The 17132-nt window shown below is 34.4% G+C and overlaps 2 protein-coding genes across 7 annotated transcripts; one reads left to right on the top strand and one right to left on the bottom strand.

Annotated features, from left to right (window-relative positions):
* Nucleotides 1–286: 286 nt before the first annotated feature.
* Nucleotides 287–4273, bottom strand: LOC106669939 (zinc finger SWIM domain-containing protein 7-like). Of its 6 annotated transcripts, none has more exons than XM_014399832.2 (5): nucleotides 4184–4273; nucleotides 1799–2036; nucleotides 820–918; nucleotides 627–754; nucleotides 287–573 (listed from the first exon to the last, which is right to left on the bottom strand). In XM_014399832.2, exons 2-5 carry the CDS (start codon nucleotides 1812–1814, stop codon nucleotides 361–363), a joined length of 456 nt encoding a protein of 151 aa, XP_014255318.1. In that variant the 5' UTR covers nucleotides 1815–2036; nucleotides 4184–4273; the 3' UTR covers nucleotides 287–360. The 6 variants fall into 6 exon arrangements, with proteins under 6 accessions (XP_014255318.1, XP_014255322.1, XP_014255320.1 ...); XM_014399836.2 differs by having other exon boundaries at nucleotides 627–748; XM_014399834.2 differs by having other exon boundaries at nucleotides 1799–2033; nucleotides 4184–4269.
* Nucleotides 4241–17038, top strand: LOC106669938 (RNA polymerase I-specific transcription initiation factor RRN3). The gene is made up of 11 exons (XM_014399831.2): nucleotides 4241–4414; nucleotides 8841–9030; nucleotides 9095–9184; nucleotides 9263–9392; nucleotides 9453–9552; nucleotides 9613–9765; nucleotides 9827–10052; nucleotides 10165–10376; nucleotides 10468–10649; nucleotides 16307–16568; nucleotides 16635–17038. The coding sequence occupies exons 2-11, from the start codon at nucleotides 8848–8850 to the stop codon at nucleotides 16822–16824; spliced, it is 1728 nt and encodes a 575-aa protein (XP_014255317.1). The 5' UTR covers nucleotides 4241–4414; nucleotides 8841–8847; the 3' UTR covers nucleotides 16825–17038.
* The last annotated feature ends 94 nt before the right edge of the window (nucleotides 17039–17132 follow it).

Genomic DNA, 17132 nt, shown 5'->3' with positions numbered 1-17132 from the left:
TCTTGTTTTTTCCTTCCTTTTCTCAATCAGTTTATTTTACTTTATTGCCTGCCTGCTTCTCTCCTTCTTGATCAGTTTGCTTTACTTTCTTTTCCCATACTTTAACATCCCTAACCATCTTGAGAAAATAAGGATCATGTATCGCTGTTAAAAAGGGAAAACATTTGTTTAATGTATCTCTCTCACTTCATTCAAACAATTATGAAGTTGGTAGTGCTTGTTTTATTTTATTTATTTATTTATTTTTTTTGCCAGACAGTTTTATTAATTAAGAAATTTAACAGTAAACCATTTAAAAAATATATTTATTTAGTAATAACATGGCATGCATAAAACATGGTATAAATGTACAAAAATAATTCAAAACTCATCCTCCATATCACTTAATGGCTGGACAACAAACTTGTCCATAGAAGTGCAATGGTAGCTACAAAGTGCTAAAGACAATTCACAAGCTAGGACGTGACTGCATATATTTTTGACTTTGTTGTCATCTACACTTTTCCTGAATTGATCACATTTGCAGAAAGGAATATGCTTGTAAAGTGTATAATAAAATCCTTGATCTTCAACCTGAAACGGTATAAATGAGCACATTAGAGTTCGACAAACTTGTTATAAGTTACCAAAAAATATTTTCTCTGGCTGTTAGTTATTGTTATAAGTTCAATGGAATCCTTGTCTAAAAGCTCTAAAGCCTTAAAAAGAATATCACCAAATAAAGTGTAGAGCAAATTTACGTCCTCTTCTGTAACTGAACAAATGTAAACTTTTAGTTCAAAATGTTGTTTACTTTTTGATTGACATAAAATTAATTACGTGCAGTACTGTTGTTCTCCCTGATTTGGTTGCATATGACATGTAGTGAGCTTTTACACAAAAATGCTAATTCTACATTGGAAGAAGTCAAGTCCACTCCTGAAAAACGCAAGATTTATTTTCCATTTATTAAATATGAATATTTATTTCAGTCAATATGAATGAACTCCTTATCCTCACTGGAGTCTGTCAGTCATGTTGTCTGTCTCTGATCTCTCATGAGCAAATTACAGAACACAGACACACTGACAGTGCATCTGACAGATCTACCCAGCCAGAATAGGCAAACAAAGATGATAGGTAAGGCTCAAATTATAGGGTTCATCACACCCCGCAAGACACATGAGGAAATCTCAAAATGTATGAACACATTTTATTTGAAACAAAAAAAATATTTGCTGTAAGTAATAATCTTTTCAATTGAATAATTTTGAATCGTGTGCTAATGATAGAAAATACGAAAAAAATTAATTTTAATACTGCTTTTTTTAAGTTTTACCAATAATATAATAATAATGGTGGTTTATATGTCACATCTAATTTCATATAATATACATCAACAAAACAATAGTAAAAAAAAAGATTAAATTAAACTTCACTAATTTCGTGGTCCGCTTGACCAATTAATATATTATAATTAATTAAGGTTTTTAGTTGGGATAAAAAAGTCAATGACACGAGCGGGATTCGAAAAATTGAAAAATGGCAAGAAGGAGGGAAAATTCAAAAGGTGGGGTTGAGATGGGAAGTTGGTGTCCGAGTGGATCGAGGTCACGATAGCTCAAGTGGTAGAGCAGCGGCGTATCTAGCTGAAGATCGTGGGTTCGAATCCCGCTCGTGCGATTGACTTTTTTATCTCAACTAAAAACCTTAATTAATTATTAAATTAAACAATACAGAACTTTAAACAGTAAAGTCAAAAATTGAAATAAAATAGTACAACCAGTTTAATATTTAAGTTCAGTAAAAAAAATCATACCTATATTGCCAATCATGTCTGCAATATTTTGTCGGTTTTGCTGTTCAGTTCAAACTTTAGCTTGAAGAGTAATTCACTTCAAGATGGGAAACGAAGACAATTTTTTTTTTATATAGCACATTCACCGAGGAAGTTTAACACATCTTCTTGACCTTTGTGTACATAGACAGCATGAGTTGTAGGGTCATTCCATCCATATGGTATAATTTAATCCTATTTAGCTTGCACCCCGCAACTGCTGCAAAACACCCAAAATCAGATCCCAATTAAAATCAAAAACGAAGTGACAATATGGAATGGTATGATCAAGCTGAAACAGAGTACACAAATCAAAATGAAGAGTACAGAACAGAATACATCCCTAAAAAGAAAAAAAGGAAATGGGAACAAGAAAAGGAAGAGGGAAGAAAATTCATGTAATTTTTAAAAACTCAGATGGACCTGAAACAAGCCAGCAAGGAAGCAGAACGTACTTCCCAGGGAAGCAAATTCCATAGTCTTGACCCTGCAATTCTGAAGGATAAGGCTAAAGGTAGAGAAGTGATAAGCTGGATAAGGTATAAAGGAAAAAGTTGACTGATACTGAGGACATTTATTTGATTTAATTTTAAATATATGTATTAAAACTCTAAGTTTATAAGTGCTTAGAATGTTATGGTTGATGAAGACATTAATATAGGAAGAAATATGTTCCCTTGGTTTAAGATCATAACAGTATCAAAGGCAGGAATGATACGCAATTTGAAGGTGATGAGCAGATGGAGAGTCTAAGGAAAGTGAAAAAATAGTGCTACTGTCAGAAAATAAAGGAATTATTAGTTAATAAGGAGAACTCTAGTTTTCTATGGAATGAAAAAGCAAAGGTGTCGAAGAGAATAAAGGCTTGAGTAGATATTTTTAATAATAAAGCTCACATGGCCCTGCCATGTAATCTTGGAGTAAAAACCGTGATTTTTAACTTTAGGACAAAAATTAAAAGGGGAGCCATTGATATGAAAAGGAGGTAGGCAATCTGTACTAACGGGTTTGATGGAAATTAATAAGGACTGGGGATTTGTTAGGATATAAAAGAAAGCTGTTATTTCTTGACCACTGGTTAAGAGAATGAAGATCATGGTTGAGCAGAGAGATAGCTTGTAGAAAATTGAATCTAAAGCTGAGTGTCATCAGCGTAAAGATGAAATGGGGATAAATTAAGAACTAATGTTAGATCATTTATAAACATGGAAAAGAGTAAAGGTCCAGGAATAGAGCCTTGGGGTACACCAGCTGCAATGGAGAGAGAAAAAAAGATAGAATTTGAAGCTTTAACTCACCGAGTTCTGTCAGACAGATAGGAGGAAATGAGATTAGAAGCAGTAGAAGAAAAAAAGATGCGTCAGTTTCCAAATTAGAAAATTATGATTTATGGAACCGAATTGGAAAAATCATGTAGAACAACAATTTATATATATTTATAGTGCAGTTTTGGTTTGCATACCAATAGGTCCAAAGAGGCTAGTGCAATAGTCAATAGTCTCTATAAACCACATGTAAGGAAGTAAGGAGGGATGGCCAAAAAGCTTCAAATGAAAAACCTCTAGAACTTCTCTACTACGTTCTACCGCTGATAACCAACTGCTTTTAGCCAGCAAAGTGTTATGTGGATATCTGAGATTGTTAATGCTTCTTCCAGTGATTTGAAACTCCACCTTGGATTCCTCAAGCACAGTGTCACATGATAAGTTCTGCGTACAGGATGAATAGGTAAGGTGAGAGTATACAACCCTAACGTACTCCTTTTCCAATCTTAAACCAGTCCATTGTTCCATGCCCTGTTCTTACCATTGCTACCAGTCCTTATACAGATTCCTCAAGGGGCCGACAAGATGGTATACCCATACCATCAAGAACTTACCATAATTATGGTCTACACAATCAAAGGATTTAGAATAGTAAATAAAACAAATACATGTTTTTTCTTAAACTCCCTGGCTTCAGGTGTATCTCACTGTCGAAAGACCTAAAGAAACGACTCAAAAATTCTTACCACTTGATAAAATTGTCTGTAAGATCTTGCTCTTTCAAGGTTAGAAAATTGAATTCACACACTCTTTCATTTTAAAGGGAAATAAAATTTTTTTGGAAAGTTTTGATTTTGTGAAATATGCTAGTACAGTTGCTATGTTTGTTTTTCATTCAGTTGATCTTAAACTTGTAAGATTATTTTTAATAAAAAAACAATCCCACAGGGAGAAATTACGATAAAAGTGAAGACTTGTATGATAATAAATCATTTGAATTTTAACATTTTAACAATAATTGGAACTTCTAGAAATTATTCTTTTAAGAATTATAATATTATTAAAATTATATAAATAATTTAAAAACTGATTCGACACGGACCTGTTTTGAAAGATGTTATCCCTCGGCCTTCCGCTGTCAAATGTTCAGATTGGAAACAGAACCCGCCCGAGTTTAACCTACTGTTGCCAAATCTCAACCGAGTCGGCAACTCGCCTGTTAATGTTGGAAAATTCGTCAATCCCTCCGGTTTCTGAGTGCTGTCTGGCTTTGGAACTAGAGAAAATTTGGCTTTGGATTACGTTTCAGAGGAAAAAATTCCGCTAGTAAGAGGTAAGTTGTCGCCAAGGCACACTTTCCAACGGAAGCCACGTGCTTCCGGGAAAAGTTCTGTTTCCAACTCGATTGCCTTTTAATTTCACCATTCGGGATAAGTTAATATAGAAAAATTCTTCTTACTTTATCCAATAACGCTCACGTACAGTCAAATCTGTCAAATAAAAGTTTTACGCTGAAAGATCTAATAATAAATTGATTAAGTATGGTAAAGATTTTTGGCAGATTTAAAGGATTATAAATTAATCAGAATTTTCTGGTTTAGAACAACTAGATTAACTTACTGGTGTTTCAGCATTGCAGAATATGCATGTGGATTACATAATTTTACCATTGAGATATTCAAGCGTATTTTTTTTTTTTTTGAAAACGTGGCAGTTATGTGATCATTAAAGAACTATATTTGGTTTCTGGGCTAAAGGGTTTTAAAGCCCTTGGAATGACCTGCTGCGCTGATTTCAAGACAGCAAGATTCTCGGGAATATTGTTATGAAAAAACTCCCTCAATTTTTAGAGTATTTATTATTTATTATTCATGTTTGCTACAATTTGTTAGCATAACAGTTTTGCTAAGGGGCGTTGATGGCCACAATGGTTTAGGTGTTGACACGGTGCACATCACTTTAAGGTAAAGATACTGGGTTCGAATCCAGCGGCCCTGCATTTGAACTCAACATACCTACAACTGGGCTTTTTTAATGGTTGAAATGACCTCAGCTGTTGCAATCATGATCAATCTTCAACTAATTCTATTATATTCTTATACGATGAGATATTTTGTTGAATCGTGAGATTTCCTGCTGTGGACGGTGGGGTGATGAATCCATAATTTGATCCTTAATTATCATCTTAGTCTGCACATCTTTGCTGGGTTAGTCTGTAATGTTGGCATTTCATCATCTTCAGTGTAATATTAACAATACTAGGGACATCGGTGGCTGCGATGGTTTAGGCATTAACACAGCCTCATCACTGTAAGGTAAAGGTCCCAGGTTCAAATCCAGCGCCCCTACATTTGGACCCAACGTATTTACAAATGGGCATTTTTTCAATGTTTTTGGCAAAAACACCAACACCTCAAGGGTTGATATGACCTCTGCTGTTCAATCATGATCAATCTTCAACTAATTTTATTGTACTCTTATATGATGAGATATTTTGTTGAATCGTGAGATTTCCTGCTGTGGTTGGTGGGGTGATGAATCCATAATTTAGATCGGGGGCTGTGACGGTTTAGGCATTGACACAACCTCATCACTGTAAGGTAAAGGTCCCAAGTTCAAATCCAGCAGCCCTGCATTCGGACTTAAAAATGGGCATTTTTTTTTCAAAAACACCGATACCCTCAAGGTTTCATAGTACCTTGTGGTTGAAATACCGTCATTAAAAATAATGATAATAATAATTGGTACTTCATTTTTTATAATACAGTAATATAAAATAACTACACAATAAATACAGTACAGCATGAAAAATTCTCTCTGCCAGAGGTGAATGAAAACATAAATAAAGGAACAAACGAACAGAACAAAACAAAAAAGAGAAAGAAGGAGACAAATTAAAGACCACGAAAGTAAAGAAAAAAAAATCTCTGGACTCTCAACACGACACACAAGAATGGCACAATTACACAGAAAACAAACACTTTGAGTGAGTAGAAATACTTTGATTGAATATTTAAAAAAAAAAAAAACAATATTTTTTGCATTGTATAAATTCACTTTTTTACACATGTTTGTAAACCCCAGGTCTGAAGATGATCTCAATAAAGATCGAAATGTTGACACGATAAGGAAAATGTTTTTCTGAAACCTACATCATACCAGACCGCATCTCACGATTTCTGAGTATTTAATTCTTTAACATAAATATACCTGTATTGCCATGCATGTCTGCAATATTTTACTAGTGGAGTCAGTTCAGAGTTTAGCCCAGTAATTATTCATCTCAAGGCAGGGAAATGTGGCCTAGATGGGCCATACGAATTTCTTTTAAAATCGAACATTCTGAGCACAGGATAGAAAGGGGTGTAATTTAGCCAAAGTAACCCATACCTCATTTTAAAAACCAACCGCAAATCACCCACATTCAGATGCTGATTAAAATCGGACAAGAAATGGCAGTGGAAACTGTACAATTGAGATCACTTTAAAACAAAAAACAAGTTGTCAGAGCAAGCCACACAGACTCCTGATGACTGGTCTTTGCAAGAAGTAAATTAAGAATAGGTTCCAATTCGAAAGTACAGTAGAAATCTGTTTATCCGGACTTGAAGGGACTGGGACTTGTCCGGATGATTAAAAGTCCGGACAATCCAAAAATTTGTGATTTTATTTGTATCGTGACATAAAAACAGAAAAAACACATTACGAAAGTGAACACTTTTATTCATATATCAGGTTACATTTTAAAGTAATAGATAGTTTTATTTTTGTTTAAATTCACACACGTTTCTCGAAAAATTTATACATAAAAAATACCTATTTATACATAATAAAAAAAAAACCTTTTCAATGGAAGCCAACAAATGAACAACACGACACAACAATTTCTTGTCTTTTAAAATAGTATACACCTTTTTTTTCTCTTCTTTTCTATTTTTAATTTATTTATTTTATTTATTTTTTTAACAAAAACATGATTGTTGGCCTCTCCAGCCTCTTCGATCATGTGACTAGTGGTAGGGCGATTTGGTGGCCTTTATGAATTTCAAACGATGAATAAAGGTCCCATAGTGGAATTATGAATTTAAAAAAATTAATATACATACATTGAGAATTATAAAAAATGTGTGGTGTTTAGTGACGGTTAATTAATGATTATTTGGAGATCTGGGACTATATCACTATACACTACTGTATCAGATCTCATCTCATGATCTCCAAATAATTTATAAAAAAATATTTTAACAAACAGGTCCGGAAAATCTGGAGTTCCGGATAATCAGGGTCTGAATAAACGGGTTTCCACTGTATTATTAATATTTAAATTATGTGGGGTGAGATATTTGATAAATACAGTATCCACTGGGAGAATCATAACGTGTTGTTTTATTACAAAGAGCAGTCATTTTTGGAAGATGGGAATTAGGGTGATCAATTTTCAGGACATATGTGAAGCCTCAGTGTAGATACCATCAATGTCATACTGTTGATATCCCTAAACTTGGCGTGCACAGACCTTGAGACAGCATCAAACATGTTGAGTTTAGCTTTTAGTGGTTTGTTGTAATTTATCATTAAGCCAGCATAAATTTTGTTAAATCTTAGCTGTAGATGACACTTGCCTTCAAATGATATTAGAAGGAGAGGCAAGGTGTAAGAGTAACTTCAAGATATTTGGAGGTGTATTAATGTAATAATAAGTGTATTTCAGTGATTGGACAGACAAGACAAAAAATATGTGATTGATATTACAGAAAGCCATCTCGAACCCATAATGAACTACTTAACCTCATACAAAAAAAGATAAAAAATTGAACTACATTTTTTATCTAAGGTTTTGTTAGAGATGAAAAACTTAGTGTCATGAGACAGATTTGAACCCACAACCTTTGTCTCAGTACGCTGTGTCTCTAACCCCTTGAGCTGTCATGACTTTTTTTCATCTCAAACAAGACCTTAGATAAAAATCCAGTAGGATATTTAATCATGTTAAAATTAAAATCATACAAATCAACTGCCACAAGCTCTTATGGAAAATTTGTAGGCTTCTTTTCTACCTTTAGATTAAGAAATACCCTGATAAACTATCTCTGGGCTACTTTCAGATTTGAAATGTTTGAAATTTTCTATTACAAACTAATAGTTATACCCAAGAGATCTTAAATCAAGATCCTTTTTATCTTTCTTCATAAAATCCTAAAGCTAGTGTTGTAGGTTTGCTTTTGTTTGTTGATTTGACAGTGATTTTGCAAGTCAAAGTTAACAGGTCGTGGTCTCCAAATTATTTTATTTTCCATCGCTTAAAAGAAAATCTCTCTGGCTGTTACTAAAACCTCAAAAAGCATTTAGTAGACTCTGAATTTTCAAATTATTTATAATTAATGAAAGTAGATTGGCTGGCAGCCAACATACTAAGCTATGCAAACATTCTAATTCTGCCTTTTTGAGAGTGTGTTTCACGACTAGTTTTACTTTACTAGTCATTTAGCTGTTGCTAGTCCCTAATTTTCAAGTTGGGATTTTTTAAAATTTCGAATAACAAAATCTGTAGTTAAAGTTAATTTGAACCTTTAAAGTTAATAAAAGTATAAAAATAAAAGCTTGTAGCAAAAATGTCAAAAAGTCTTTTTCATAAAATAGTGAGTATTTACTTAAAATATACCAATAAATTATAATTAAAACTCAATGGAAAACAAAGAAATTAAAAAGATTATAATTAACAGTTGGTTAATTTTCACCCCATCCATTTTTTGTTACAGAATTTAGATGTCTATCTTAAATAGTGCCCCATCGAGGGCGAGCCTCGGTGCTCAGCCAGGCGCCAAGGTGGTAAGGTTCCAATTGGACTTTAATTTGAAGTCTCTCCTGTTGGATTGTCTCAACGAAAAAGACAACAAATTGTACGAAGAGCTTGTGTGTAAAATTAGAGATGTCGGGCAAGAAATAAGGGTTTGTATAAATTATCAATGTTATAACTTACAAGGTTGTGATATTAATTCTTCTGACCCATTAGGATGATGATTTGCTTCAACTTTTGAAAGAAGCAAGAGGATGCATATCGATTATAGATAGAAACTTTAGGCTTTTTGTCCAAGTTGTTTTAGTAAGTTTTAATTTGGCCATTTTCCATTTTGTCGTCTGATTTAAACTATTAAACCTGTTTTTTTTTCTTTTTTCTCAGATTTTACAGTGGACTCACAGATGTGAGGAAGTTGTTAATGAATATAAAGGTTTCCTTCAGGATTTATGTGCAGCACATAACTATTATACAAAATTAGTAACAGACCATTTAATTTCTTCATTTAAAACAGGTACCTATTTTTGTTATGTTCATTTCTATATTAATTAATATTATTAAACTGTTTTTATAGATACTGAAGTTTGGAAAGATGGTGTTCCCAGTGAAAAGAGCAGACAATGTTTTGAACACATTCATCAAGTTATTTTATCAATTTTAACAGTAATTCCTATGTACGTACATACTTTAATTATATTGTTATGTTTCATATTTTATTGATATTTAATTTTAAGGTCGAGAGATATTCTACTTTCATCTATACAGAGTTGTTCTCCTTACATAAAAAAACCTGCCCATGAACATGAAGCCTACATGTACAACATACTTCTAATTTCTATCAAAATCCCACAATTACGTTACGAACTTTTGAACTTTGTAATTACAAAGTGAGTTGTAGTTTAAAATTGTAACTGTATGGTTTGTTAAAACGAATGTTTGATTTTTCAGAATTATCGCTCTCGATGTCAACTCGCCGAAATCAGAAATAGAGAGGGCTTTGGAGACGGAAGAACATGGCGGAGTGTTCCATTTAGAAGAGAATACTAGTCACCAAATTAGCCAAACGTTGGACGTGTGCATGTTAATGATGTTCAAATATATCCACTCTTTTTGCCATGAAAATGATAATCTTGTAATTGAAAAATTAAAAACTCTTTATCTAGATTTAGTAAAGGTAAGTTCTTTCCTCACTTCTAAGCTAATTTGTATGAATTTTAACAAGTCAAAGCCAAAAATTAATATAGTTTTAAAACTGTATCTATTGAATTGTTATATTTTTTTTCTAGATATTTGATAACATGATACTCCCTACCCATTCCACACACTATGTCCAATATCTATTGTTTTACTTGCTGGGACTGAAGCCAGCTTTGTCAGTATCTTTCCTAAAAACTTTGTGGTCGAAGCTAAACAATCCCAGTGTACCTTCGGTACTTAGACAGGCAGCAGTTTATTACATTGCGAGTCTTTTAGCTAGAGCGTCATACGTATCAATAATGTTCGTATTTTTATACATTAAACATATTTTTGTTTTAATTGAAAAGTTATTATTTTTTTATTGAACTAATTCTCTCGTTTCAAATTTCCAGCTCCGTTCAAGAAATGTTACTAGATATGGCAGTCTGGATCCATTCTTACATCGTGAACCAGGATGAATCGAGCAATATTTCAAGTCAAGACATGAGAGTTCATACAGTTTTCTATTCAATTTGCCAATCTTTGTTCTACGTCATTGCTTTCCGATACAAAGAGTTTATTCAAACCAAAGGAGGTATGTGTTTTCTAATAAAAAGTTTCTCTTCCTCTTCCAGATTTTAAAGCAACTGTCATATTTACTCCCACTACTTAAATGAACATGTTCTTAATTAGATTAACATTATTCTTTAAAACAAATGAAAATGATCAGAGTAATTGGTGCACATCTTCTGTGTTAGACCGCATGACGATCTTTCTTCAGTCTTCAGAAAGCAGATCCAATAAAACAGAATGCACAGCAGAAGTTGTGACTCAATGGGATCTGACACTGAAAAATGTTCAGCTAGCAATTCGACTGATGGATCCAAAATGAGAAATGTGCTTGGGACTTTTGTTGAATCCAACCATCACTTCAGAATGATATCGATAATAAACAATCCACTACAGAAATTTCAGTTTACCAATTCCAACATTCATTTTAGACAATTTGGATCTGATAGAGGAAAATGTTCAACTGTTAGATGGATCCAAAAATGGAAAATATGGTTCTGATAATTTCAATGTTGAGTCCATCAATCACTCCACAATGGGAACTGACAGTGGAAAATGTTCAGTTGGCAATTCGACTGTTGGATTTAAAAGAGGAAATAATGCTTCTGACAATTTGAGTGTTGGGTCCAACAATCACTTCTGACAGTGAAAAATATTTAGCTGGTAATTCGAAGGTCGGATCCAGAAGTGGAAATTTTGCTTCTGACAATTTGAGTGTGGGTCCATCAATCACTCCAGACTGTGACATTTGGCAGTGGAAAATGTTCAGCTGGCAATTCGACTGTTGGATCCAAAAGTGGAAATTATGTTTCTGACAATTTGAGTGTTGGGTCCAAAATCACTCCCGACCGTGAGATCTGGCAGTGGAAAATGTTTAGCTGGCAATTTGACTGTTGGATTCAAGAGTAGAAATTATGCTTCTGACAATTTGAGTGTTGTGTCCAACAATCACTTCCGACAAGGACAAAGTTTAGCTGGTAATTCGAACGTCGGATCCAGAAGTGGAAATTTTGCTTCTGACAACTGGAGTATTGGGTTCAACAATCATTTCTGATGGTGGAAATTATTCCGGACATCGGGATCTGATAATGGAAAAAGTTCAGTTGACAATTCAACTGTCAGATCCAAAAGTGGAAAATGTGCTTCTGATCATTTAACTTCCGGGTTCAACAATCACTTAAGACAGTGGGATCTTGAGTGGAAAATGTTCTACTGGCAATTTGACTGTTGGATCCAAAAGTGGGAAAGATGCTTCTGACAATTTGACTGTTATGTTCAACAATCACTTCAGACATTATGATCTTACAGTGGAAATTGTTCTGGTGGTAATTGGACTTTTAGATCCAAAAGTGGACAATTCGACTGCCGGATTTAAAAGTTGAAAATGTGCTTCTGATCATTTAACTTCTAGATCCATCAATAATTTCAGACAATGGGATCTGATAGTAGAAAAAGTTCTACTGATAATTCGACTATCAGATCCAAAAGTTGAAAATGTGCTTCTGATCTTTTAACTTCTAGATCCATCAATAATTTCAAACAGTGTGATCTGATGGTAGAAAAAGTTCTACTGACAATTTGACTATCAGATCCAAAATTTGAAAATGTGCTTCTGATCTTTTAACTTCTAGATCGATCAATAATTTCAGACAGTGGGATCTTATAGCGGAAATTGTTCTGCTGGTAATCCGACTTTCAGATCTAAGCATCCATTCGACTGTCGGATCTAAAAATGGAAAATGTGCTTCTGATATTTTAACTTCTAGATCCATCAATAATTTCAGACAGTGGGATCTGATAGAAAAAGTTCTACTGACAATTCAACTATTAGATCCAAAAGTGGAAAATGTGCTTCTGACCATTTGACTTCTTGGATCCAACAATCACTTTTGACAATAGAATCTGAAAGTGGAAAAAATTGAGTCAGAAATATCACTGTATTTTGCTATTTACTGTCATTTTGGCCTGCCTATCCTAGTCGGTTTGCTTTAGGCTGTCTATCATCTTTAATGCTGTTTTGCATTAAAAAAATGAAACAAGAAATCGCAGGCAACAAATCAGTTAGGATGGGCAGACCAGATTCAGCTTTCATTTGGTTATACTGAATTGTCTGGCCTGTCGTCCAATTTTTATCCTAAGCAAATCTTGAAAGGATTGTTTTCTTTTTAAGATTCATAGGTACAAATTGCCTTCAACAAGTAATAAAACTTGCATGACATGAAATTGATAAGATTATTTTAATTGCATTTGTAGCATAATTACTTTGGCTGTTAATGCTAAAGTCCTATGCACAAATTGAGAGTAATAACTAGATGTTTTATTACAGATTTACACTAATTTTAACCTTTAATAGGTTGTTTTCATCACAAATTCATGAGAAACACAAAAGGAACTCAATTCTTTTAAGCAAGGATCTGAGTTCCTTGGAGGAACATCAAAACTAAGGGTTCGACTGAAATATGGATCAGTTCTAAACGGATGAACTGAAAAAATATTACCATCAAACAAGGTGAAACACAATTTGAAATTGTTTGAAATTTGCGAACAACCAGCTCTTTCAGGCTAAAATGCTCGAATTAAAACTGGTAGGGTTGGATAAAGCTGTTTTATTTAGCAGCTATATTCAAACAGCAACAAACTATTCACAATTTGTTTAATATATCAGGTTGCAAAATAAGTCTGTAACCCAATTAAAATTTCAGGTACTTCACCTTTAGTCAACAATATTTTAACGATTTTTTTCACTACCTGTTACCATCTTTCATATAATTTTGTAATTACAGCCTTCCAGAACTTCTCAGGTTTTTGGGCAGTGCACTAACTTTTTAATTAATCAAGGTTTTTAAGTTGAGATAAAAAAAGTCAATGGCACGAGCACGACATTTGAAAAATGGCAAAAAGGAGGGAAAATTCAAAAGGTGCGGTTGAGATGAGAAGTTGGTGTTCGAGTGGATCGAGGTCACGATAGCTCAAGTGGTAGAGCAGCGGCGTATCAAGCCGAAGATCGTGGGTTCGAATCCCGCTCGTGCCACTGACTTTTTTATCTCAACTAAAAACCTTAATTAATTGTTTGATATTAATTAGTCACACGAAACTAGTGAATTTAATAACTCTTTAATGGTTTTTCTGCATCCTTCTTGTGAAGTGAAGATTCTTCATTATTAGAGTTTTACATTTCACATGGCGTATACATTGGGTGGGGTAGCACATCCCAGCTGAGCTCCTACAATTTTTGGTGTATTCACAAAGATTTATGTGGTGAGCATTATTCTGCTGGGAAACAATCTCCTTGAGCCAATGCCAGTCGTTTTTAGTCAAATGCTGATTTAATCAATGTATGCAATCTACATTATAATATTTGGTTGTGTAATAGAAGCTAGATAAAGTATCAATTTACCAATCCAACAAACGCAAAGCATTACCTTCTTGGGATGATTCAGCTTTTGGAGTTAATAACAGGGGGTTGCTGCATTTTCCACAGGAAATAGACGGCAATGGACAGAGGCTGCAATCGCTTGATCCGAATGATGGGATCCACAGGCAATGCGTTTGTTGCCAATAATGGACACCAATCTAGAGATGTAATCGCAAAGTGAAGCGCCGGAAATGGACGAAGGCTGCAACTGCTTGGTCCAAAGGAAGGGAACCGTCCAGCCTCAATTAGCAGCGATTGAAGTAGGGCACGTCTGCCACTTTGAAACATTTCCAGGTCAGATTTTCCCCTCCCTATCGATCATCAATAGAAGAATAGTCTACTCGGACAGCCAGGTGGCACTGAAGGAAATTGCCGCACAGATGGTTAAGTCCAGAATTGTTTGGGACTGCATTAGAGCCCTGTCATACATTGGGGAAAATAACAAAATTACCCTTGCCACGGCAAGGAAAGTTCAATGAGGACACCTATTGGCTCTGAACCCTTTTGTGGCTTGCCAAACTGCCAAAAACACGGATAGATTAGACAATGGATTAATAAGTCCTCTACTCAATAGGAATGTAGCCCATGATAGAAGCATGCAAAAAAATTTATTAAAGGACCATTGTAACACTTAATAGAAGAACTACTAAATCTACTATGTGCCAGGGCTAGAATAATAGTTGGACTGCTAACTGATCACTGCAGACTGGAGGTAATCCAAAAAGAAGAAACAGCGGAACACATCCTCTGTTGGTGCAAAGGCTTTATGTAGGCTGAGATACCTAATCGTGTGAGAGGAAAAGCCAGGGCCTGAAGGAATACTGGAGTCCTTGAAAAGGCTTTGGGGGTCAAAAAGCCTCAAGCTTAACAAGGAGTGCTAGGCAAAAAAATGGGAGAGTACAATAGACCAATAATAGTCACAGTGTAAAAGAGGTCGGCTCTAATATAATCTATCTTCCCCTCTCCAGAATTCCCATAAACTAAGTACTAAACAAATTTTATTCATAAACAATTTTTGCTACACTAGTCCGTTTAATATTGTAATAACAAACAAAAAGGACCAAGGCAAGTCAGCCACAACTCTACTTCTCACACTAACCAGCGTGACATCCTCGACGGTCGGCTATTCGACTTGTATCAGTGGCTAGGCCCTTGCTGGTTGAGTCCCAGACTGCATTCACTTTTCAAGTCATCCCCTTTTATACCAGTTTCTCAACCCGGATAGAGGAGGAAAGGAAAAGCACAAACTGCTGGGCCAGATGTTGCCAACTTCCTTCTTGCAAGGGTTGGCCATGCAAAAACTCATAATTCTCAAGAGTTTTCATTCTCAGCCTCTTAGTCCCATGTCAATGGATTTTCAGCGAAGAGTGTACAATGCCCACCCCAAATTTATGGTGTATACAGTTCGGTATAGTGGACAGACTGTTCATCTCTTGCATTTATATGACTTCCAGGTTTGTGGGGAAACGTTTCTCGGTTCCTCTAGATTTACGACCTTATTTCCTACATTCGTTGAATTTCCTTTCGACTATTTTTTACTTTCAGCAAATATTCCTAACAAGGAAGACAGGGACCAGTTTACAAATTACCCTATGGATTTACTTTTCAACATTCGGAGTGAAAAAATAAAACTTTTTTTTTTAAACAACAAAACGGCAAACTTTGACAAAATGTAATACAAGTTTATACTGAAATAAATAAGGCAGGTAAACTGGCCTAAGTTAAGCCCTAACCATCCTTATAGTACCTATTATTAAGGAAGCAGTAAAAACTTTGTGAGGCTTCACTGGTGTGTGTGTTAACAGCAGTCGACTATTGAAAATAACTTCGATGTTTAGATCCACTATTCTTACTTTGCTTAATGGGTAAAAAAAATTACGGTTTGTTTTAAATAAACCACATTAGTTGGATAGAGCTCATACCAACAATTTTTCTGCATCCCCATTGAAATATGGTGATATAACATTTATTTGAACTTATTTCTTTTCACCAATGGAGGCCAGTTTTCTTTAAAGTTCTGAGTTTAAACCAGTATTTCCTTCACCAAATTATCATCTCTGGGTAAATCACTGGTGCACTACAGTTTTCATTACTTATTATTAATGATGGCTGTGAAACAGAAAAATAAGTTAATCTAAATAGTAGATATTCAGAAACCTTCTTCTTATAATAACTTAATATATTATATGTTGTCAAAACATTTTCATGGGATACTACAACATAAAAATTGTAATTGTAAGAATTAATTGATTTTTTTAAACTTTCAGGTCTAGCTTTTCTTCAAGGGCTTAATCTTTCAAAAATAGTTACAAGCAGGTTGAACCCATTAAAGGTTTGTATGCCAGTTATCGTCTCGCACTTTGCATCTGTAGCGAGAGCGTATCAGTTGGCGTACTGTTACACGGTGATAGAAAGGAATTCTAGGAGCACCTTGCCGCAAGTTTATATGGACAGCACTGGAGCTACTACATTGGTCGCCAGTGCCCACATAGACACATATTTTCCATTTGACCCTTATTTGTTGCCAAGGTAAAAAGCACAGAAACTACTATTTTCTTTTTGATTACATAAAACTAAACAACTTTTTAATTTCAGTTCAAAACCTTATATTACACCTTTTTACCGGGAATACATTGGACCTCAAGATAATGACGTGACTGAAACAAATCAACAGAATAAAACAGAAAATGATGATGATGATGACTTTTTGGTGTCCAGCACACCAACTGAATCGCCAGCATTAGAAACATTTTCATATAGCACATCTCCTGGGTTTTTACAATAACTTATAATTTTTAATTGTCTTATAATCTATATTTATTTTATTTACCCTGATTTGTTTTTGCATTTTTTAAATTGGCTGTGCATTTTTTTTTTGTGTGTAAAATTGTTGATTGATTCAACGAAAGTGTAACCGTGTCAACCAAGGTTTTTCAATGTGAGTCGATTATCATGTAATGTTTATACATGGTGCAGATTAAAGAAAAAGTTTAAAAATTGTTTGTTTATTATTTATTATCAAAAACCACATTTCTTGCACATTTTCATAAAATGCATTTGGAGTGAACACATCTGCTGCTGCAAAATATAAAA

This window comes from Cimex lectularius, unplaced genomic scaffold (assembly GCF_000648675.2).
Source record: "Cimex lectularius strain Harlan isolate CLEC.00 unplaced genomic scaffold, Clec_2.1 scaffold20, whole genome shotgun sequence".
NCBI lineage: Eukaryota > Metazoa > Arthropoda > Insecta > Hemiptera > Cimicidae > Cimex > Cimex lectularius.
The sequence above is the reverse complement of the archived record's forward strand: the minus strand, read 5'-3'. Positions and strand labels throughout refer to the sequence as shown.